The sequence below is a fragment of the Danio rerio genome, chromosome 9, assembly GCF_049306965.1.
Source record: "Danio rerio strain Tuebingen ecotype United States chromosome 9, GRCz12tu, whole genome shotgun sequence".
NCBI lineage: Eukaryota > Metazoa > Chordata > Actinopteri > Cypriniformes > Danionidae > Danio > Danio rerio.
In genome coordinates this window covers 19,169,854-19,195,105 of record NC_133184.1, presented here as the reverse complement: position 1 = coordinate 19,195,105, position 25,252 = coordinate 19,169,854, and the positions used below count along the sequence as shown (strand labels likewise).

Genomic DNA, 25,252 nt, shown 5'->3' with positions numbered 1-25,252 from the left:
TCTTAGCTCAGTTCATTTGGCATATGTAAATCCAGCAATTCAACTCGAATTTGTGCCAAAATCAGTCTGAGATCGCCTAAATGAGGTAGTCTCGGTTCGGTTTAAACAAACTCTGTACACTAACAAACCAGACTTCTGTATATCACAGATTATTATAGCTAAGTAATAGGCATAAAAACAATATGGCAGAAGAGAGAATGATAAGTAGGATGAGTAGGCTAACTGAACTATTAGATACACTGAGGAAGGCATTGTGCTCAAACGTTTGTGTCTTTAAATCACCAGAAGAATGTAAGAAGAAAAAATAAAAAACAGCACGAAGCAATTACTTGATGAGTGCGAATCATTACCTTTTTGAATAATAACTGAACTATTAAAAATTAATACCCACGACTTTTGATATAGATGTGTATATTTTACAATCCTTGATAATTGAAATGAGGCTATGCATGAGAAAGTTTTATCTCTTATTTATATTTGGTGACTATTGTGGGTGTAACCCAAAATTAAAGCGCTGCTTTTCACTTATGATGTCTTTTTTTCTTATTGGCATAAATTAAACTAACAACGTATAAGAGCTGACCGAAATCCCAAAAAATAAACCAAACTCTGACCATTGTGAAAGGAGTTTACTAGCATGTGACTTGCTTTAATAATTTTGGTCTGTTTAGAAACTTTGCCGTGTGTGAAAGTGAACTGCACCAACAGCAAAAAGCAACATGTAACAATTTTTTATCCATATTTTGAAACAAAACAATCAATCTACAGGTGTGAAAGCACCCTAAGACAAAAATAGGTATAGCGGGAGTTTAAATTATTATAAGACAAAATGTCCTTAAATACACATACAAACATTATTTTTAGAGATAATTTTATAGAATTTTTGAAAATAATCAAAACTTTTTTCATATAAGTTTTTGGTTTTTGAAAAACTATTGATTTAGACTTTTCCACATTTAGATTTATTCATGTTTATATAATTTATTCATATATATTTGCAATAGTAAATATGTCAATGGTGTTTATGTTTCAGGCTAAAGGGAAGGAGCGTCAATGGCTGAGAAATCAGGCTCTGGGTGAGCTGGACGATGCTAAGATCATTGATGGTCTGACAGGAGAGAAATCCATTTATAAGCGCAGAGGAGAGCTGGAGCCAGAGGTGAGAAATAATTACTGGACCCACTCTTTTTTTTCTTACTGAGTTCAACTGCTCAAACGAGCTTAAATTAAAAGTGCTGTTTAGATGAATACATAAATGCGTACTGCTTGCTTTCCTATCAAAAACAAACTAATAAATTCTTTTAAAAGGACAGCAGTTTAGAAAGCATCTGATAATAGTTATTCTTAAAAGTATGCACAGGTTTACTTTAAAGTAAGCAGTTTAGTTGTGTTAAATGGTGTCAGGTGCTGTTTATTTACATTCAAACTCATTTCTACTGCTGAATGATTGAGCTTAAGCTAGACTAATCAGTCTAACATAAGTTCAGTCATTTAGCAGTAGAATTGTAATCACAAGCAAGGAGGAGAACAGGGATGTGGAAGCCAATTTTGATGAGAATCATTGTGTTCAATGTAGTGAAGTATGAATATCTTGTTTTGGTGTTCTTTCTCAAATGTATAAAAACACTGTAGATTTATTTTGGTCCAAAGTAATCTAATGCAAATGTGTTTTCAACTACATACCTCTGGAAGAGATCATAACTGGAACAACTTATACTTAAAGGACGTTTGTTGTTTGTTCAAACTACTTTAAAATAAGCTGAAACAACACAATTCTTGGGTTATTTTTGAGATAACTTAATTGTTTTATGCTCAATTCACTTAAATTTGTAAAAACTAATATGTTAACTAAAAAAAATTCACAGTGGACCTTGTTTATATCTGTATATAAAATTAATTTTTAGCCAGTAATAATCAATAACATGTAATATACAGAAGCCAGTAACCAATACATACGAAAAGATAAGATAGTTTAAGCCAGTGTTTCTCAACCATGTTCTTGGATAACCATGTTTTGGATGTCTGTCACACCCATTACAGCTCTTTCAGTCTCTGCTAATGAGCTGATGATCTGAATCAGGTTTGTTTGGTTAATGAGACATGGAAAATATGCAGAGCTGGTGGTCCTCGAGGAATGTGGTTGGGAAACAGTGCTTTAAGCATTAAAGTTTTAAAAATTAATAATTCAGTGAATAATGCCAATATCAGAAGTGATGGATAATTAATCTGCATACTAAAAATGTTGTACAAATGAATGTGGGAAGAATAAATCATAGATATATACATTAGATGTTGCCTACCCTGTTGTTGTCTATTGGAAGGAATGTGTCAATAGAGCTGCCATGTTGGAACAGGGTAGCACATCTTTGAAATGATAGCGGGACCAAGGTACAGTGGAGGACTATACGGAGACTATGGAGATATACACATATACACATATAACTATGATCGGGGGTTTTCCTGGATGTTAGTATGTAATTTTTTTTTCTAATTAGGAAAATTATAAATTGACATCACTTTTCTACATTGATGGATCAGTGATCGCACTGGCATTCCTGACAAAAAGCTTGTGCTTGTGTTTGTGTGTACAGAAATGTACTATCCACCCTCCCTGTTAAATCTGATCTAATTCGTGTCCTGAAACACACCTCCTCCTCTCCTGCTTTCACTTCTCATACTGACGGAGGGAGCGATTTGTTTTTGAATGAATCTCAGTTATGAATGACTCGTTCACTAGCCGACAATAATACAAGTTTCTGGCACCGCAGCATCTCGTTGTTGTATTTCTTTTGCATTGTTTGCTAATTTTATTCAACAAAACTAGCATAAACCGAGTGTTCAGTGCGAGTTGGAGCTGCTTTGCCTTATGGTGAATGCAGTAAGTGACTGTTATCATCAATAACGTTACCTGTTTAGCACAAAAGTTCAGAACATACAAAAACGCAAAAAAACTTAATCTTACCTATGAAATGTTCTGCCTTTGTGCTTTGTTTTCTTTGTTTGCTCGTTACTACACCTGTAGACAGCGCTAAAGTCCCGCATCTTCACGTAATGACACTGTCTTGACTTGTGCGGTTGAATGACACTTGTTCTGGGAGCACTGTACCAATGTGGCGGCGCTATTGACGCATGCTCAGGGTCCCTATAAGATATCTAGTGCATATATCTATGAGAATAAATTAGGTGCCACAATACCTTCCAATGTCTCCCAACAGTGGAAGTGACATCTATTGGAGCTTATTTATTTATCTCTTTTTTAACCAATGTAACAGAATCGACCGGAATGTATGGATGTAAATGTGTGTAATTTTTTATTCATTGGCCAAAGTGTAATGTAGCATTCGTATTAGATTTTCTGTTGTTTCCGTTGTGTGAACTAAATTCTTTCTCCAGCTGTTTTACTTTACTTTCATATATTCCACTGAATGTCAGCCATTTCAAAATCATCACATAATCATCGTTTTCCCTTAATCCCACATTTAACATCTTTCTAAATTGATTCTAATAACTGCTGAGTTCTAACTGTGGTCCCGTGAATATATTTAGTGGCTGCTGGATTATCCATTAAAACCTCATTGACCATAAAGCATCTCAGAAGAGGATTCTGGTCAAACTGAACGCTGCAAATTAAAGGAACCACACAGTAACTGAATGATTTTCCTCATTAAATATCAGTCTGATGTTTTTTTCTTCTGGTTTGGCTGCAGTTGGGGTCTCCTCAGCAGAAGCCCAAGCGTTTGCGTGTGCTAGCGGACGTCTCTGGTAGCATGTACCGTTTTAATGGAGTGGACGGCCGTCTGGAACGCTCCATGGAGGCTGTGTGTATGGTGATGGAGGCGCTTGAGAGCTACGAGCACAAGTTTAAGGTGAGTTTCAGTCATCAGCTGTTGCTCCAAAATCTACTCCACTGTCTTTGAAGGAAGCATTTTAAGACTTTAAATTTCAAATTTCTCTCATGAGTGCCATTCGCGCCTGCTGTTCTTGTGTAATCCACGTGAGGCTGCTGTCGACTGACTGACTGACTGAACAATCGACTGATTCACCCTCTTCCTTCCCTAAAGCCAACCAGTAGTGTTTTCAAAAGCACTGACTGACCTGCCCACCCACTTCTCTAAACCCAACCAACAGTTTTCAAAAGCAATCCAGAAAAAGAAAAGCCCTCGCCTGATTTTTTACCACGTTTTCAGATTTTACTACATCCTCACCCTGGTATTTACTTGTTTATTTTATTTTTTGGATTCTGTTTTTGTCTTACCTGCTTTCTGGAACCGCTCTTCTCTGGATTCAAACCACATCATCGTGATCTACTTCTCTTTGCGTCTCAAGTCCACCGACGTACATGGCGAGCCTACATGGTGAGATAACTGGTAACAGTGGAAAAATCCTCCATATGGAGGTAAGCGGTCAGCTGCTAAGCACGACAAGGAAATCATTCATTCATTAATTTTCTTTTTGGCTTAGCAACTTATCCAGCAAATGTTTTACATAGCGAATGCCCTTCCAGCTGCAACCCATCACTAGGAAACACCGCCCTGTATCATTTGTTTTAAAGATGAATTGCAGCCATAAGTAATTCTGGCTACATCATTCATGATCTCCACAAATGTACGGTTTTAGAATGAGCCTTTGCTGCATTTGCATTTATCCTTTATGGAAAAGAGAATATTATTGTACACTTTTAGATCACTCACTTTCTTTTAGCTTATTTCCTGTTTTATCAGTGGTCTCCACAGTGGAATAAACCGCCAATTATAACAACATCCAAGATGGTTGACACTGCAGTATTAATATACACTGGTGATCAAATTTTTGGATTTGGTAAAATGTTTTTTGAATACATTGGCATTAGTTTTTTATAAGAAATACATTGACAACAGTTGTTGCATCATATTTTTGTGGAAAGTATACAGTATTTATTGATCTATTTTTTTCATAAAAGAACAACATCTACTTTGCATTTTTTATCAGAAATAAATGAAAACAATATTATAGCTAATAAATATTATTAGAATTTTAAATAACAGTTGTCTGTTGTAATATATTTAAACATATTATTTATTATAGTAGTGGCAAACACTAATTTTCCTAATTTTAAGTTTTGGTATTCATTATTATTGGTATTTAATAACAACATTGGCAGCAGTTGTTGCATCTTACTTTTGTATAAAGTTTATTTACTGATGTATATTTTTCACAGACCAGCATCTGTTTGAAAAAAATCTTTAGAATTAGTCACTTTTGATCAATCGAATGCTTTCATGTTAAAAAGCCCGTATTATGCATTAAAAAAGGTCACATTTTGGTTTTGGGGATCTCCAACAACAGGCTGATATGCATGCAAGATCAAAACACACTTTCATTGTCTTATAATATGCATATACTTTACATAATTATCCCAACGACTCCCAAATGATTTGTTCAGAGATTAATTTGTTCCCAAACCCCTCCTTAGAGCGATGCCTATCTGCTGTGATTTATCCGGTGACACAGTCTGTTGTGATTGATCGACTGCATTCAGCGCAAGACAGAGAGAAATGCCCACCATGGCTCATCAACATTGTTGAAGTAGTGTGGAGAGTGCGGAGTGTATGTGTGAGCCCAATGCAGGAGTGCATTAATTAAAGCAGTGCAGTTAAGCACCAGCATATTTTTAACTATGACCCACATTCAGTATTAATCCACACAGCAGCAAAAGCTGAACTATTTTTTACTAAAAACTTACTAAAATTTGACAGCTGCACGTGTGTAGGAACAGCTGATGGTGGCCAAAAAAATGACAAACGGCAGAGGATCACGAGCCCACAAACGCATTTATATCCATACACAAATCGGCACACATCGCATTTTCAATGTGGTTTTACATGCGATATGAGAATATTAAAAGAGTTAACCAGATACAATGCAAACCGCATGGAGCGGTTACACGTAACAAAACACAATTAAACACACATTTTTTACTTTTAAACTTGTGAAATGAAGGAAGAATTTGCTTTCTAAAATGGGTCCTGTAAAGTAAACAAACGGCCGACAAATCTCCCACTGCAAGCGTGTAGATTGCTGTAGCACTCTGACAGGAACACAGCACAAGAGTGGGGCTGTAGCGCTGAGGTATTTTTGCAAAAAAAAAAAAAAAAACTTTAACCGCTGACTCTTCACAGACTCATCCTTGGGTAAAGAAAATAACACTAACTTTCCCTCAAGCTTCAGAGTACAGCTTCTTCGTGACATGATTCAACCGGGATCTGCTACAGTGTTTGTCTTCCTCTTTTTCTTTGCACAGTGTTTGTGGGTGGGGCCAGGGGGTTCATTTTCCCGGATCTGTGAGCGCAACAAATGGGCGGGGCTTGAGTTCCGAATTAACATCATGGCTCAAGATTGGTCAACCCTGATGATTCATTTAAACCACTCTGAGTCGACTCTTTTATAGATGAATCAATAGTTTTAAACACGGCACACCTTTAGATTTATTAATGCATGTGATATATTTTGTGTTTACTAGAGTTGCTGTAAGCTATGCAACATCCCTAAAATAGCAGAGTAAACCAGTTTAAATTATTTAACAGCAGCTTAGTCATTTTTGTATTTTAATTTCAGATAGCTGACTGGATTTCATGACAGATCCTGAATTCATCTCTCTGCTTTGTGAATCTTGATGGTCTCATCTTGACCACAGACTTCAAATATAGTCACTACAGGTCAATCTGTCACCACAAACACTTTCGCAGCTCAATAAAAAAAAAAAGTCAAATCTGTTTACAGTAAACCATCTCCAGGCAACACACCATGGAAACAGTGAGTGTGACCTTCAGCGCTGAATCTGATGAGTAACAGGGATCTCCCTATGCACTGACACACTGTTATGAAGGTTACCATGGCTTAAAGGATGATGTGAAGTATCCCTAGATGCCCTGGAGACAGTCATGCTGTTTTATGTTGATTAGTGGTTCTCTCCAAGTCTCTTCTATATCACTCAGTGTTCCCCTTTTTCCTCCATCCATCTCTCTGTGTCTCTGTCCATCTGAGCTGCTGGCAGATGTTTTGGAGGCAGTGAATCACAGCCCTTGTTGGAAGCTGCTCTCAGATTTGTAGCAGCCGCACAAAAGACGATCTGTTAACTCCATCCCGGGGAAAGTCTGGGGGAGGAAAACAGCGGAAGACATGCAGCTGCGGGTGTCAATGCCTCACATCATCCCATCTGCTCTACTGCGCGTCAGTCTTTTAATTGTGTGGGGTCAGAGCTGAAGGTGGGACATGTAAATATAGGGGGCATTAATGAAGCTGTTAGACACAATATAGTGTTACATGAGTCATTATGTCCTTATCATTCACCACAGTGCTTTTTTTTACATGATATTGCTTAAAGGCAAAATATGATTGTAAAATATATGAAAGAGCAGCATTATTTATAACAGAACCTTAAAATATATATTGTATGATAAAACAGCGCTCTTTCTTCCCCATGTGAAGAGCCCGAAGTCAACTGTGGCATAATAAAAGCTCCGCTGCTTTCATGCTACGTCATGCTCCTCTCTTATCTAGTGTTGGGCGATATATGAAATTTTCAGATCTCCATATCGTCCTCTTGTGAGATCGCAGATAAATTATGCTATCGCATAGGAGTGCCGCAGTGTTGTTTACTTATTTGCTCTTTTATTTAACCATTTCTAAACATATTTAATAACCTTTCAGCTGATTTTTTTTTTACTTATTTAATAATTACTTAATTTGTATAAAGTTTATCTTAAAAAATAATTCAAATCAATGCCAATCCCCACGCTCTTCCTGCATAGGTGCTGAGACCAAAAACAAGACTCAATGCAACAGTTTGGCACAGGACAGGATTTGATGGTGACTTTCGGTTCATGCCGTTATCCGCGGGACTGCCACAAAATGGATATAATATAAATGAATGAAAGCAAATGAAATTATTGTTATCTATGCAAAGAAGAAACAAGGACGCATTAAGGTCTATTGAGACGGGAGGCGGACGGAGGACTCGTTGCCTGCGCGTGACTGTTTCTATGCGGTAAAGACTTTTTCTTCTTATTTTTGTTCTGTTGAGCATGACACGGTCTGTCTGATAATCATCACAAAAGTAGTCTTCAACAGTGTCACATATGTATTTGCTAAAATCTAACACTATGGGCCCTATCACACACTCGGCGCAATACTTGTTTGCTAGTTTCAGCTTGGCGCAAGAGTCGTTTTAAGGGCGTGCGCCACGCTCTTTAAATAGCAAATGCATTTGCACTCATATGTGCACCCATAGACGTTCTGGTCTAAAAAGGAAGGCGTTCTGAGGCGGACTATCGGCGCGATGCTATTTTGAGAAACTAAAATAGATTTTTCATTAGACCAAAACAAACTCGGTCTAAACTCCAGCGCAGAGTTGCGCCTCGCTTACACACTGCTTAATAGCCTACACACAAGATGTAGAGCAATATGCAAATATCTTTACATATGAAAAAAAATTTAATATTACAAATAGGCCTATATATAGGCTATAATAACAATATATATATAGGATATAAATATAAAGTATTAAAATATTACAAAACATATTGTTTTCTAGCCTACATAAATATGAAAAATCACTGCTCTTATGCCCTCTTCATCTCGGGAGGCTTTTTCAGTTCATTCATAACAATTTGCTTTAGTATAATGTTATTATTATTAGCAGTATTATTTATTATATCCACATTTATATTTGTTTTATTAAAAACAAGCTTAGATTTGCCCTCCTGCAGGTTTTAGATCATATGGGGCACTGCATGTGTTTTAGGATATAACTCAGGTTTTTGAACACACTTCGTTATTATTGTTCATTTATTCGTTTGCTGGAAATTAGAACTGAATTTAGAAATAGTTTTGAAACAAATATTTGCGCTTAACAAATGAAATTAATTATTTATAGGCTAATTGATGTCTGTGAGTCTATTCGCTATTGTCTGTGCGTCTAATCTCTATCGTCTATTGATTTCTATTCTCAAAACACACCTATAACTCATTAAGAAAATAAACTCAACCCTTTTAGACAATGCGCCACGGCGTAAAGCGGATTTTCCCATCCTTATATTAGCAAATATGGATTCTGACACGCCCTGAAAGCTTTTGCGCCCTATGCTTTCCGTTTTGCGCATGGACCGTCAAAATAGAGCCCAGTGTTGTGCTTGGGATATGTGTTTATTGTTTTCTGATAAGTTTCATTTTAGACTATGCTATTGTGATTTTTTTTTTACTGTAGGCACACATATAAAACTTTCCACTGAACTCAGTAAAATGTTCTTCGATTAGTTATTTATAATCTGTTCAATAATTCATTAAAGCCAAAATGAATAAAAAAGTGCAGTTTGTAATTTAATATAGGTTAGTTTAAATGAATACTATATTGTAATAGCTTATATAAATAAATATAGTCTTAACATATTTAGTATTTAAGTAAATAGGTTATTTTCTAAAAAATGTGCTTGTCCGTGTTCATCATTCTATCGAATTAAACACAAATATGACACATATGTAACGCCTATTTCATGTATTTAAAGCAGCAGTCAACGCGTGCACTAAAAAAAAGGCTATAGGCCACCTTGAAACTTAAATAGGCTATTAATAACAAAAATAAATGAAATATAAATCACTTTTTTGTGAAAGCAAGAGAGAATTTTGCGGAAGTGCTGTTAAAAAAAAAATCTCAAATGACCAATTATTGTGTTTTACTGCAACACATTTTATTCCAGAACATTTGAGCTGGTTTCAGTTTTTACAAATCGTTTTTTTTTACTTGTTTGTTAATTAAATCCTATTTATTATCTTAGTTATTTAGCTCTTTATTTTTATGCAACAAAGTTGCAATTTAATTTGCTATAAGAAGTGGCTGTGTATTGTAGTGCCCTCATGTGCAGCGTGCGCGTAAACTGCTGCTGAGAGAGAGAGAGCGCAAGAGAGCAATGGAAACAATTCACTTTTCGCATGCTGATTTATGTGAAATTGCGAATACATGTCTACTGTTTTCATGTCCATATTTTTTCCTTTGAGTGGGCTAGTCTAATTTTCAATTCATGCTAAAGATGCATGGTGCTGCAGTTCGAAAGTGTCGGCCAAGTGTTGTTAATACACTGAAGGTGTCAAATTATTAGTTCATTTATTATTAATAATGATTAATAATAATTCATTTAATTCAATAATGTAATTAAAACATGTAATAGCTCTACATTAATGCAAAACGAGCTAAATATCCTCTTTAAAATCATCATAGGTCTCAGCTCTCTGTGAAATCTTTGCCTATCATCAATACACAATGCTATCATTTATCTGCACAACCCTACTCTCCTCAGCAGTTGCTTTAGTTCTTATGTTTTGCTTAGATGGCTTTTAGCTTTATTCTGCTTCATACTACCATGACAATAATTGATCTGTACGATTTAAAGAAGACGACAACTCCCATGATTCCACACTCTCACTGCATCATTAAATTGTTTGTTTTGAATTCATGCACTCCAGTGGTTAAAATATGACATACTGTGCATGTAAAGGGGCTATATGTAACATTTAGAAATTTGTTATTGTCAACAAGGTAATATTGGATTAATATGGATCAAACATGTAAAACATGTTTTTTTCTAATAAGTTCTCAAAGTAGTAAGTAAAGTACATAATAACATAAGTACATAAAGTTAATCTAACCCTTTAAAACTAACACTTTTTGAAAAAAGGCTAATTTTACAACTACCCTAGAATTGAACAGTTGAGTTTTACAATTTAGTAAATAATTTAGCAAAATGCATTCAATCTGATTAAACCATTAGCTTCTAACTATGAACATTTTTATAGAATTTTAGTGATTTTCTTAATTAAAGCTAGACTTTTCTATAGCTGCATTGTGTATTAAAACTAAGACTATTTTCTAGGCCCATATGGCTAGGAACTATAATCCCATTCTGCCTTAATAATCAGGCAACTTTGCTGCCGTACCATGGCTGCAGGATGCGCAATAATATTACACAGCACCCCAGCTATCTAGGTAACAGTACTTTGTAATATCACTTTACCAGCTGCAGGCATGGTACAGCAGCAAAGGTCTCTTATTATTTAATCCTAGTGTATAAAAAAGACCTGTATCTAAAACCTACAACAAAACATAGCCGTATTTCAGATTTTAAAAAATGTAGCCAGCACCTTCTAGTGGATTTGTCATCTGAAACGTGCAACAAAGTACCTAGAGCAATGTATTTCCAATAAGCCTGGATGGAGCTTCCATAAACACATTAGGTTCTCTTGTTATTTATTTTTAAACAGGCATGCTGCTTAATACACTTCTGTTTAAAAAATAGCCGTGCCTTAAAAGAAATAAAAACTTCCTAATATTTTTAAATAGCTTAATATTTTAAAAGAGTTTTTTTTGGACTTCTGTTTAAATTAGTGAGCTAATATTTAGTTACTGGGCCATTAATTTTGATAACTTCTGCTTGTCTGCTTTCAATATAGTAAAAAGTATGAACAAACCCACAGTTCTTTGATTTTAGATTTTAACAGATTTTTTTATGTCACCCCACAAGTTTTCACTTGGGTTGAGATCAGGGGATTGAGCAGGTCACTCCATTAATCTTTTTTTATTATTATTATTATTATTATTTTTTTTTTTTTTACCTAAAACCAAGATGTTGCTCGCTTGTGTTTTGGGGGTCTTGTCTTGTTAAAACACAAATTTCAGGGGAATTTCCCAAATTTCAGGGGATCAGGGCAAACTGATCCAATTATACCTGCTAAATAAAGAAAAAATATAGACCCAACACCACAGTAAGAGAAACATCCTTATACCATGATTTTTGTGCAGCTAAGTTTCATAGTCTTTACAGTTAACTGAGGCTTGAGTTTGGTTACTGAGGTGCCATAGTCAATAAACTGAGGTGCAGTCGATAAACGCTATATAAAAAAATAACAACTTTACTCTCATCGGTCCACTTTTACTTTAAGTCAGTCAATGTTTTTCTTGGCAAATTTTATCCGATTCTGCAAGTGCTGTTTCAGTGATGCTTTAGATCACACTTTTTTGTTTTGAGAATGCAAGACAGACCACACTGCCTTTTTTTGTGCATGCTTTATGTTGCTGTGCAATGACTGAACCAGTTCCGTATTGTACGCAAGCATTGATGTTAATATTGTTATAATTGTAATATGTAATAATATTGTGATATTCAAGATTTGTAAAGTCATACAGCTCCAGATAACTCCAAACAGCAACCACAAGTCTTTCCTCCATCTTTAAAAGTCTCCATAGTCATCTTGACAACACAAACACTGCTGTCACCTCAATGGAAACCTTTCTGCTTTTATTTGATTGGACAATGAAAGACACAACTGACGTACTGTAACACACTTTTACCACTTTATAGAGTTGAAAAAATGCGAGGCGCAACAGGTGGTTAAATCGCAAGCTGCACAGGGCACATAAGCAGCACACAAAATAATTGCAGCTATTAGTAAACCAATTTTAAAAAGGCCTCTCAATGCAAAAAAAAGCTCATTCGGCGTGATCAAGGCCTTATGGGGGCTTCTTGCTGACAACTGAGCTTCCATCAAACATCTTCTGACTGTCACTGTACTTACAGCTCAATTTAGACCATCGTTCATCTGTCTGGAGGTGATGACTGGCTGAATCTTTAATTCATTTTAACTGTAGTTGCTCATTTTCTTTTGTATATTTTACATTTAGAATGAACATTCTAGAATTTACTTCTTTTACGTTTTCTATTCTTAAATTAAATTTTTACTTATTACATTGTTGTACACATTTTATGTCATAATACAGAAAAAAACAGTAATTTTCTCTAACTAAACTTTACACTGCTAATATTTTAAACACCCCTTTTCAATGCTTTGGCCAATTACTCAAAAACAGTGGGCATTACAGTTACAGTTATTACCCTTGGGTCTATTGTCTTAGCCTACTACATTCATAACTCATTTGATTGCATTGCACAAATATCACTATTGATAATGTTGTACTGCTTTTTTAACATAACTGTATTGTAAGAATCTCATTGTACCGGGAAACGTGTTTCCTTACTGTGCACATGACAATAAACAGTTGAATTGAATTTAATTAAATATTGATCGTGATCTTTTTTCTAAGTTAAAAGTAAAATAAAAAAACTAATAAAGAATTGCATATATTATGAATTACTATTTATTATATAGTTGCTCAGTATTCACTTATTAAAACAATAAATAGAAATGACAATGGTATTAACTAATACATTTTGAACAGTATTATAACCAGGGCTTGACATTAACACCTGCCAACCTACCAAATGCGGGTATATTTTAGCTGTGGTGGATTAGACAATCACCCGAAAAATGAAAATAATTGTTAAACTGTCAGCGCTGGCTCGTCACTAAAGATAAGAATTTTTGTTTATGACCTTTTGTCAATATGTGCGCAAATGTGAAGAGTCCTGCTGCTTTCAAGAGCTCTTCTTGCTTCTTGTAAGCAGCAGCGGTTGCTGCTTTCACTTTACCCATTCTTTGAACAGATAATTGATCTGTTCAAACGTTAACTGTGGGTGCCTGATCATCCTTTCATCATCGCACACGGAATGCTTTTTTTACATTTTCTTTTGCTTAAAGTAATTTTTATTAATATGGTTTAATTATCGTCATTTACAATAACATTGCTTTAATTGAAGATTAACTCTCCATTTATGTACAGTGAACTGGTGATCTGGGACCACTAGCAAGGACAAACTACTGTGTATAGTTTTAGATAAATTACATACATTTTTTTAAATATCAATTGTTTTTTAAGAACTTTTTTGTTGAATAAAAAGTGTATGTTTTCTGCTATATTTTGCTTGTTTTGACACTTTATTTAAAATTTTGGGCAAGAAAATGTGGCTGGTGATCCAAAAAGTTAATGACAAGCCTTGATTATAACTATACTGGCCAGTTCTAGTCAGATCTCTGTTAGACTGTGGCCTGTAATAGTTGGTGGCAAAGATGAATGAAGTGACAGTGATACGTGAGATGGTAAGTATGTTAATGTGTTTGTGTGTGTGTGGTTGTGCGTGTGTGAGGGGCGCCAGACTTTAAGACCCCACCTTACTTGTCAGATGAGCTGTTTGCTGGTCATCCAGCTGGTCATCATATTTCTGTTTCTTTCTGACACTTACATAATCTGCATTAAATAAGAGCACACAACTGTCAAAAGTACAGCCATTCAAAGTACATTACATTCTGTAGCCTGCACACACACTGTCCGTAGGGAAGTTAATTGGTGTCACTCACTGCATTTTTTCCATAAGGGCTCATCCCTATGCCCTAATCCCTTCTAAACTGTCACTTGGTATCAGTGTAGGGGAAAGCTACTTTTGAAAGTAGTGCATTACTATATCGAGTTACTCCCCAAAAAACATAAGTAATTGAGTTACTTACTTTTCATGGAAACTAATGCGTTATATTACTTTTGAGTTACTGTTCCTTACCTGGGTGGTTCCTTACCAACATAACCTGCACCTTCATTTTCCTTTAAAAAAATCTAGGGTAAAATTATACCTTGAGAACATTCTGAGCCCAGAGCTCTACATGCTGTATATACAGATTAATGAAAGCATGTAAAGTCGTTTGTTTGCTACTGAGATAAAGATTGCAATAAAGCCTAAGAGTACTTTGAAATAATTAAAATAAATTATATTAATGCGAAAACAGATTTTAAACCTTGTGGACCACAGGTGTCAAATTCTTCCTGGAGTTCCTAAAAGGCTCCTCAAAAGTTCCTGGAGGCCTGCAGCTCTGCACAGTTTAGTTTCAACCCTGCTCCAACACACTTACCTGTAGGTTCCAAACAAGCCTGAAGGACTTAATTAGTTTGATCAGGTGGGTTTAATTAGGGTTGAAACTAAACTTTGCAGAGCTGCAGGCCTGCAGTAACTGACTTTGACAACTGTGTTGTAGACTGATGAAAACCAATGCATTCTGAAACCATTTTGTGCTATTTACATCATTTAGTGTACATCAGTGTGTGTGTGTGTGTGTGTGTGTGTGTGTGTGTGTGTGTGTGTGTGCGTGTGCGTGTGTGTGTGTGTGTGTGTGTGTGTGTGTTGTTTGAAGCTGAGCTCACTGTCCATTTAATTAGATCAGTCAAAATTATCCTGAAAGGGTACTGATGTAGTGGAATATAATGAGTTTCTGACTGTCTGTGCCATCAACTGCTGTATTGTTGGCGAACACACTCACTCACTGTTGAGCTGGACAACATTGTATGATTAAACTTCATTTGATTGACTATGTATGTCGGAATAACATCCAGCTTGCGTAATCATCTTGACAATCTTGCACATTGTAGAACACTATTAATAATCGTTTTATTAAAGAGTGTTTATTTCAGCTGTGGGCATGTCGTTGTTTGTCTTATTTTCCTGGCAGCATGGACTAACCCTTCACCTTCTTCCTGTTATTTCCCCTGCAGTACGATATTACGGGGCACTCTGGAGACGGTTTCGACATAGAACTGGTCAGATGTGACAAAGTGCCCAAGAACAACAAGGAGAGGCTGAAGGTTTTGAAGGTACAGTAATGCCTCTGTAATGCAGGAGTGACCTCATTTCCCTTTTTTGTTTTGAAGTCTAGGCTCTTATGAATACTCTTGTGCTGACATAGTAGCCAGCGTTTCTCCTAGAATTCCTCCTATTGTCTTATGTGACCACATCAGGAAGAATGTCAAGCATAAATTCTCAGGCATGAGACTGCGCGGATGGGTCTCTGGGATTCACTGACGCACAACTGCAGCCAGATCGGGGCCTGTGAAACTGAAACAATCTCCTTTATTTCCTGAGTCAAGTGCAAATATTTTAGCACCAGGTGTTGAAATAACTTTGTGATTTATTAAACATAACTCCAGAGATCTTTCAAACAATTGCTCAAATTGAACTTAAAAACATGTTTACATTGAAACTAACTTACTGTAGGAAAGGCTGAAAACAGTTTAAACTATTATCTTTCGCAATTTTGGGTATTTTGATGTAAGACTGTTCAAGACAATTAAAGTATCTCCACAATCTGCTTTTGAAGGAATATCGTAGTATCGTGTTCAGTTAACTATCGTAAATTCACATCAAACATTAACTCAGTGGTAGAGTTACGCTCACAGCACTTATTCATATTGACAAAAAGTACAATAGTTTCATTTGTATTTAAGGCCTTGGCGGGTAAACATTAACAGCAAATGTGGCTATTTTCTTTCTTTCGAACACATACACCTGAGGACAGCATTACGCTAGTGCTACTACAAAGCTTGTTGAACAGCACCTAACTACAGGACTTTAAACTGAGATTGCGTCAAAACCATACAAGATTTACATATAAACACATTCGGTTATTGGGTCTAAAGTCAAAGTGAAAGGAAGCTTGATGTGCAGGTATTAAATGGCACCTACAGTATGCAAATCCTCTTTTGTAAGCTGTTTAGACAGAACTGTGTGTATGAATAGTGTATCCACAGTCATCACATAGTGATAGAAACAGAGTCTACAAAAGTCTCTTTTTAAAGTTTCCTGATGTTAACATAGGATCCAAATCCCTCCCATTTTGAGGCCCGCTGCAATGTGATGTACAGTAAGAGTGCAGATTGATCGCCTACTGAATTGACTGACAGAAGCGTATTAACATGACTCCGTAGTAACGCATATAATCATATCAACAAGACAGGATGTGTACAAAGCAACCGGGATTAAAGGATCTGTTCAGCTCTTTGTGATCATCAATCATAATCAAATGTGATCAAGAATGAGTTTTACAAGTTTGAAACATTTTTAATACACTGCACTTTTGTAATAAATATAGTAAAATCACTATGTAATTCGTCACCAGAGCTGCCAGTCAGTTAACTTGTAAAAAAAAGACACTTAAATCCCAGTTTGTGGACGTTAAATCATACCTGTCAACACTTCCAGGAGTCTCCTGCAGGAGACCTGTATTTCAGACCCATCTCCCATATTGTTCTGTCTCCCGGAAAAAACTTCCACCCCACCATCCCCCGCTCCTCAGTTTTTTGGTACAGTCCCCATGCGCACCAAACCCAGCGCGCAACCTTCTCATACCCCCTCCACTCCGCTCTTAACTTTGCGCGCAACAAAAAACAGCTACAAAGTCCTGACAGCTCAAATTTCCCAGATTTAGAAAGGTATTATAAATAATCTGATGGGTATTTTGAGCTAAATCATTCGGGAGACACAAAAGACTATTAAATCTTGAAAAAGGGCTTAAATATGTGCCCTTTAAAGAGACAGCAGACTAATAGACTTAACTTGCTGCTGCCTGTCTTTAGGAGTATTAATGAATAATAATACTTGCTTTGATAATAAAATAGGTGAATAAAACAAATATTTAATCTTCGCCCATTTTGTCCTATGTGTCTATAGCATGATTTGATATTTTTGCCACTTTAGTCATTACAAATATTAATTGATATTTACATGCAACTAACCCTAATCAGCATTTTAATCCTAATTGTTACTGTATAGTAAGTACATGTAGTTCATTAATATTACTCAGTAGCTAAATTACAAGTTACACTCTAACGATTCCACATAATCCAATACAATTATCAAGTTATTCTAATAAAAAGTCTTCTCTACAACTTTGCTAAGATAACAGCTAAGTGGCCAATCCGCCTTTCAGTCAAGTGCACAAAAATATTGTTTTAAAATGCAACTATAGTTTCTGGGGAAAAAAAGGCCAGATGTCATGATCAGTTCGAACAATGCCATTCCAACAGTTTTTAAATGTGAATTTCAAAAAATCAAGAGAGCATCAAAAAAAAAAAAAGTTGTAGCCAAATGCATAGTCTTAAAAAATGAACTCCATTTGACAGCATGTGCACATGTCTCTTCTGATGACTGAGGTAACTTTTGCTTAAGTTCTGAGTGATAAAACATATCTTGGTCAAACTTTACAATAAGGTTGTATTAGTTATTATTTGCATGTGCAATGAACTTGAACAACAATGAACAATACATTACAGTATTTATGTTAGTTAACATTAAAGTCTCCAAGAAATCAAAACTAACCCTAAGATTTTGTTCACGTTACTAGTTTTGTGGTGAACAATTCATCTGTGCATGTTATTAAGAAAAAAAAGTTTTGCCTTTTTTTATCTTTAATCGAAATCTGAAAATGGACTTCCGTATATTTAACTACGCTGCTTCAACTGTCAAATTTGACAACAAACAGAAATGGTAAGGAGGAGGAGTCTGTCTTCTAAACCCTTTTCCCATCTTTCTGAGCAGGCTTGTGCCCCCTCCCGTCTCCCCCGACGGACCGCACTCACATTACAATCGGGCCTGGGCACACTTATGTCATAGATGCTGCGCTGTTCAGTAAGCGCTCAGCACAGTGGAGATTAATCTAGTTATATCGCTTTAGTCCTCAGGGATGTGGTGACATGCAGTCCGATGTTTCGCCGAACAGATCAGCCACTTTTGGCGCTCATAAACAATCATAAAGTCCTTGTGCTGCAGGAATTAGGAGGTTTTCTGAAGGTTTGCAGCTGTTGTGCAGTGAGGGGTTTGCGTCTTTAATAAACTACGGCAGTTTGCGTTCACTGAACAGTCTGAATGATTAATGAATCCATATGAAACAGTGCCTTAAAAGTCACGTCTAGCTTTCAGTTTCGGGCTTTGGCGCGTTTTGCACTCACACACAAGCGTAGCGTGCCGAAGCCCAAGTGAGCACGTCATCCAACCGGGCCAGGGCCAGCCAAGTGAACCGTGCTTGAGCCAGATTCAGCACATTTACACTTCTCAAACGATCCGGTAAACGGGCCTGGGAATGATATGGATGGCATAGTGTGAGTAGGCCCTGAGTCAAATGCCTACTTTACTACATCCTGTCAGCTCACAGTAGAAAAAACAAGCCACGCCTACTGTTTTGTCATTTAATATTCCGGTTTTCTAGGAACTGATCATAATATGAAAAAAATAACGGTCACGGGTTCCGATTCATGAGGACTTACAATTGTTCATTGTTAGTTCATGTTAACTCATGGTGCTTGTTAACTATCATGTCAACAAGCATGAATTTGGATGTCAATAATGCATTAGTAAATGATGAACTAAGATTAATAAATGCTCTACAAGCATTGCTCATAATTTGTTCATGTTAGTAAATACATTAACTAATGAAACCATATTTTAAAGTGTGACCAATGTCTTTAATTTGGCGTTCTTCTGTCTTATACAGTGTCAAAATGTGAAATATCACCACAATTTCAACTAATAAGCAGCTCTTCTGTGTTTAACAGGGAAATAAATCAGAAAAGGTTTTAAAATTTCCTGAAACAAACTTTTGGACTGGTTATGTTTTAAATAATCTTACACCAGTGTGTTCTTAAATTCCTTTTAAAGTGTTATTATGAGATCTTTAGAAAAATCAGGGTTCATACATACCTTGCTAATTACAATGTACAGTTACTGGCCACTTTTTAGGTACATCTGTCCAACTGCTCAGCCAATCACTTGACAGCAACTCAATGCATTTAGACATGTAGACATGGTCAAGATGATCTGCTGCAGATCAAATCCATCAGAAGAAAGGTGATTCAATTGACTTTGAATGTGGCATGGTTGTTGGTGCCAGATGGGCTGGTGTGAGTATTTCAGAAACTGCTGATCTACTGGGATTTTCATGTGCAACCATCTCTAGGGTTTACAGAGAATGGTCCGAAAAAGATAAAATATCCAGTGAGCGGCAGTTCTGTGGGCACAAATGCCTGGTTGATGCCAGAGGTCAGAGGAGAATGGCCAGACTGGTTCGAGCTGATAGAAAGATAACAGCAACTCAAATAACCACTCGTTACAACCGAGGTATGCAGAAGAGCATCTCTGAAGGCACAACACGTCCAACCTTAAGGTGGATGGGCTACAACAGCAGAAAACCATACCGGGTGCCACTGCTTTCTGCTAACAACAGGAAACTGAGGCTACAATTCTCACAGGTTCACCAATTGGACAATAGAAGATTAAAAAAAGTTGCCTGGTCTGATGAGTCTTGATTTCTGTTGCGAAATTTGGATGGTAGAGTCAGAATTTGGCATCAACAACATGAAAGCATGGATCCTTTCTGCCTTGTATCAACCGTTCAGGCTGTGATGTCATAGTGTGGGGGATATTTTCTTGCCCCACTTTGGGCCCATTAGTACCAATTGAGCATGAGAACATGCCTGAGTATTGTTGCTCACCATGTCAATCCCTTTATGGCCACAGTGTACCCATCTTCTTATGACTACTTCCAGCAGGATAATGCGCCATATCATAAAGTGTGAATCATCTCAGACTGGTTTCTTGAAGATGACAATGAGTTCACTGTACTCAAATGGCCTCCACAGTCACCAGAACTCAATCCAATAGAGCAACTTTTTGATGTGGTGGAACGGGAGATTCGCATCATGGATGTGCAGCCGACAAATCTGCAGCTACTGTGTGATTCTATCATGTCAATATAGACCAAAATCTCTGAGGAATGTTTCCAGTAACTTGTTGAATCTATGCCACGAAGAATTAGGGCAGTTTTGAACCCAAAAGGGGGTCCAACCCAGCACTAGTAAGGTGTACCTAATAAAGTGGCCAGTGAGTGTATGTTTTCTACTTTGTGTTTGACCACCTACTGGGAGGAAAAAATACTGCTCTCCAACCATTTATCTATTTTAACTTTGTAGCTGTAGCTAATCCTTTCTTCTCCATTTCACATGAATCTCTTCCCCTGTTGTTTTTTGAGATGTTGTCAAGAATCAACTCCCATGTGTTATCGATGTGTACACGAACCTCAACAGGAAGTACACTAAAAACAAACTGTTTAGCATATGGTCTTTTCATGCCTGCCAGACAGCTCCATTTTAACCTCTGTTTCTGTTGTATGCTACTCTCTCAGACAATGCATGCCCACTCGCAGTTCTGCATGAGTGGAGACTACACGCTGGAGGGCACTGAACACGCCATAAGGGAGCTGGCACATGAAGAAGCCGATGAGCATTTTGTCATCGTGTTGAGCGACGCCAACCTGGAGCGCTACGGCATCAGCCCGGATCAATTTGCACGTGTTCTCACCAGTAACCCGCAGGTCAATGCCTTTGCCATCTTCATCGGTTCACTAGGAGACCAGGCGGACAGGTGAGGTTAATGTCCTGCTGCCCGCAGCAGGTTGTGTGTTAAATGTTAAAGCATGCTTGGTTAAAGGTTAAGCCTGGAAGTGCACAGTGAAAGTGCTTTGAGTCAGTTTTTAAGGTCCTAGTGTTGTCCTAGAATTCTGTATACAGTTTTTTTCTTTGAGTTAAAAATGAGCCACCTTTACTAAAACTCTAAAATAAAGCAGTTACATTTAATATCAATTCTCAAATGTATTTTGCACAAAGAAACAACCTCTTCTTCATCACAAACCTCTAGGTTTTTTCCTCATCAGTGTGCAGTATTTCATCAATGTTTTATCAGTCAGAAAGACTGATTGCTAATTCTAAAGTTCAGTAGTTTAAAAGGTTTAGCCAGACGGTATTCATAAAAGTTAAATCAGCTTAAAGTACACTACCTGACAAAAGTCTTGTCGCCTATCCAAGATTTAGGAACAACAAATGACTTGACTTCTAGTTGATCATTTGGTATGAAAAGTGGCTTATATGAAAGGCAAAGGCCTCTAGATTACACTTAATTTACCAAATTAAAATATGATCATGCCTTAAATTTTGAAAAAAGAATGAATATTGTGTATGACTCCCATGAGCTTAGACGACTCCATACATCTCTCCAATGACTCAAATAATTTAATAAAGTCATCTGGAATGGCAAAGAAAGTGTTCTTGCAGGACTCCCAGAGTTCATCAAGATTTTTTGGATTCATCTTCAATGCCTCCTCCTTCATCTTACCCCAGACATGCTCAATAATGTTCATATATGGTGACTGGGCTGGCCAATCCTGGAGCACCTTGACCTTCTTTGCTTTCAGGAACTTTGTGGGGGCTGAAATAGATGAATTTGTCCTCTGCTGTGGTTTGTAATGTAATGGTCACCACAAATGTTGATACCTCTGGCTGTTGATGTTGCCATCCACTCTGCAGATATCTCGCATGCCCCTAAACTGAATGTAACCTCAAACCATGATTATTATTTTACCCAACTTGACGGCTTTCTGTGAGAATCTTTCTGTGAGCAGTTCAACAAAGGATTCATCGGAAAAATCTACTTTTTACCACTTTTCCAAATGATCAACTAGAAGTCAAGTTATTTTATGTTGCTCTTACAACTGGGATTGACAACAAGACTTTTGTCAGGTAGTGTATGGCATAACTTTTATATGCTAAATGTGTACAACTGTTTTCTTTTGCCTGAAATGTTGTAAGTGTGTAAAGCCTTCATGAAAATACTGTATGAAAATAGAAAATTATAAATTTCTTTGTCTCACTTTTTAAAAAGTCACAGAACTTCAAGATAAAAAAAAAAAACATTTAGTTTTTTTTTCCTGCAGTTTTATTTTTAACCCTAAATCAACAGGAGGATAAAAATAGTCCATAACAGTGCTAATTGCAGTGCAAAGTCTCAAATGTTCAGGGCAGCACTATAAAGCATATAAAGAGTTTGAAATGTAATTAGCCTTCCCTTTTTGAAGCAGTGTCAACACTTTGCTGTGGCCTGTTTGATTTGTACGACTCTTGTCAAATAAAAGCTGAGAGTCTATAGGCTCATGTATTGGTCCAGCGCTCTCTTTGGTGCATTGTTCTTGTTTTTTTTGAAGGATTTTGTGGGTCTTGACACACAGAGAGCATATTAGGAGAGCTGGAAGGCATGCGGAAGGCGCCATCCTGGTGGTCGGACACGTCTTATATAGGCTGTCTTTTCATGGCCTCTGTGATTTAAAGAGCAGTGCTCTCCGAACATGTGCTGTCTTTTTAAAGGGACTAAATGACAGTAGTGAATGATTAGAGACGAGGGAGGGGAAGTGAAAGGAGAAGGGCGGCACTTTGCTTTCAGCCCCTCTTAACCAACAGGCTTTTCCCAAGACCCCGTATCTTATCAAAGCCCCCCACCGTGAATGACAGCCATTGTCCTTCCCATGGTGGAATAGGAACTCGCTAGGAAAAGCTGATTTGCATTGCTAATGTTTGATGAGGGGGTCTCTTTTCTCTCTCCGACATCCAGGCTCCAGAAGACTCTGCCGGCCGGACGCTCTTTTGTCGCCATGGACACCAAGGAGATCCCTCAAATCCTGCAGCAGATTTTTACATCCACTATGCTGTCCAGTGCATGAGACTATTCCAGCTGGGTAACTTAAGCTGCACCAATCGTGCCACGTCACTGATGACACTGTGATCTCTGCATCCAGATGTAGCAGGTTCAGTTGCTCGAAATTCTAAATTGGTTCAAAGTGGTTAAAAATTTCACTGGAAAAAAGTAATTAATAAACATAATTGTCATTGGATTTACATGTCACAACCAAATTGTCATTACTATTCTAACTTTTGATGTGGTGTTTTAATATAAAAATTGTGAATGTTTAAATATGGTATGTTATTCTACTGTTTTTCACTGTAAAATGTAAAAAGTTCTGAACGACCCCAATAAGAATCCACAGCTATGGACAAAATTAGGATTTTTTTTTTTTTTATCTGTTTCTAGATATCTACTAGTTTTATGAATTATGGGTTTGAGTAGAATAAGATGTAGGTTTGATAACTTTTTTTTAAATTCCTGTATACACTCCCTGGCCACTTTATTAGGTACACCGTACTAGTACCCCCTTTTGCGTTGAGAACCTTTTGGTCCATATAGACATAATAGCATCATGCAGTTGCTGTAGATTTGTCAACTGTACATTCATGATGCGAATCTCCCGTTCCACCACATCCCAAAGGTGCTCTATTGAGTTCTTGTGACTGTGGAGGCCATTTGAGTACCGTGAACTCATTGTTATGTTCAAGAAACCAGTCTGAGATGATTCACACTTTATGACATGGCACGTTATCCTGCAGTCATAAAAAGGTGGGTTCACTGTGGTCATAGAGGAATGGACATGGTCAGCAACAATACTCAGGCAGGCTGTGGCATTGACACAAAGCTCAATTGGTACTAATAGGCCCAAAGTGTGCCAAAAAGTATTCCCTACACCAGTGATTCCCAACCCTTTTTTGCCAGAGACCCCCTTTTCCCCCGAAAGTATTGTAAGGGGGCCCCTCCACACTGTTTGCGTTAAAGATGACAAAAAAATGTTTTCAAACAAATGGTGTTTATTACTATATCTAGATATGTTTATGCATTAATAATAGCCTAATGTAAAATAAAAAAGCAAAACATTAGTAGGCCATTTGTAACTGACAAACATAAGCCTTTGTTTGCAAGATAATTAATGCAAAGATATTGCGCTGTGGCTGGATCAGGGAATTTTTTCTTTGAGAAAATAGAAAAAGAATCATAGTTCAGGTAACTGTTTTGGTACTTCCTGCGTTTTGTGATTCCAGTATTGCTAGCGCTAAGATCCGAAATGTTTGGAGCTTCCTCATCTGGGTTCATTATGCTTGGGTCATCACAATTTGCTGCTAAAGTCTTTTTTATGGAGGACGAATTACAAATTTGTCAATTTTTTTACTCAGCCAGGAGATAAAATTAACTAAGGCAACATGATCATTCTCTTAATTGTCCACTGCTAAAAAATTGTAAAAATATGACATGACCCCCTACAGAGTTCACTGAGGGCCCCATTGTGGGCCCGGACCCCTCTGTTGGGAACCGCGGCCCTACACCACTATCAGCCTGAACCGTTGATACAGGGCAGAAAGTATCCATGCTTTCATGTTGTTGATGCCAAATTCTGACCCTACCATCCGAATATCGCAACAGAAATTGAGACTCATCAGACAAGGCAACTTTTTTTTTTTTACAATTTTCTATTGTCTGATTTTGGTGAGCCTTTGTGAATTGTAGCCTTAGTTTCCTGTTGTTACCTGACAGGAGTGGCACCCGGTGTGGTCTCTTCTGCTGCTATAGCCCACCCGCCTCAAGGTTTGACGTGTTGCGTGTCCAGAGATGCCTTTCTATTAGCTGGAACCCACAGAACTGCCTCTCTTTGGATATTTTCTCTTTTATGAACCATTCTCTGTGAACCCTAGAGATGGTTGTGCATGAAAATCCCAGTAGTTCAGCAGTTTCTGAAATACTTGGTGCCTGTCAGGCTTCAACAACCATGCCACGTTCAAAGTCAGTCACTTTCTTCTTCATTCTGATGC

The 25,252-nt window shown here is 37.2% G+C and overlaps 1 protein-coding gene across 1 annotated transcript in view; it reads left to right on the top strand.

Annotated features, from left to right (window-relative positions):
* Positions 1-23,280, top strand: part of vwa8 (von Willebrand factor A domain containing 8) — a 246,717-nt gene extending 223,437 nt beyond the window's left edge. The window contains 5 exon segments of the mRNA NM_001128338.1: positions 1,034-1,159; positions 3,708-3,866; positions 15,461-15,559; positions 20,917-21,155; positions 23,172-23,280. Coding sequence (NP_001121810.1) covers positions 1,034-1,159; positions 3,708-3,866; positions 15,461-15,559; positions 20,917-21,155; positions 23,172-23,280 — 732 coding nt within the window.
* The last annotated feature ends 1,972 nt before the right edge of the window (positions 23,281-25,252 follow it).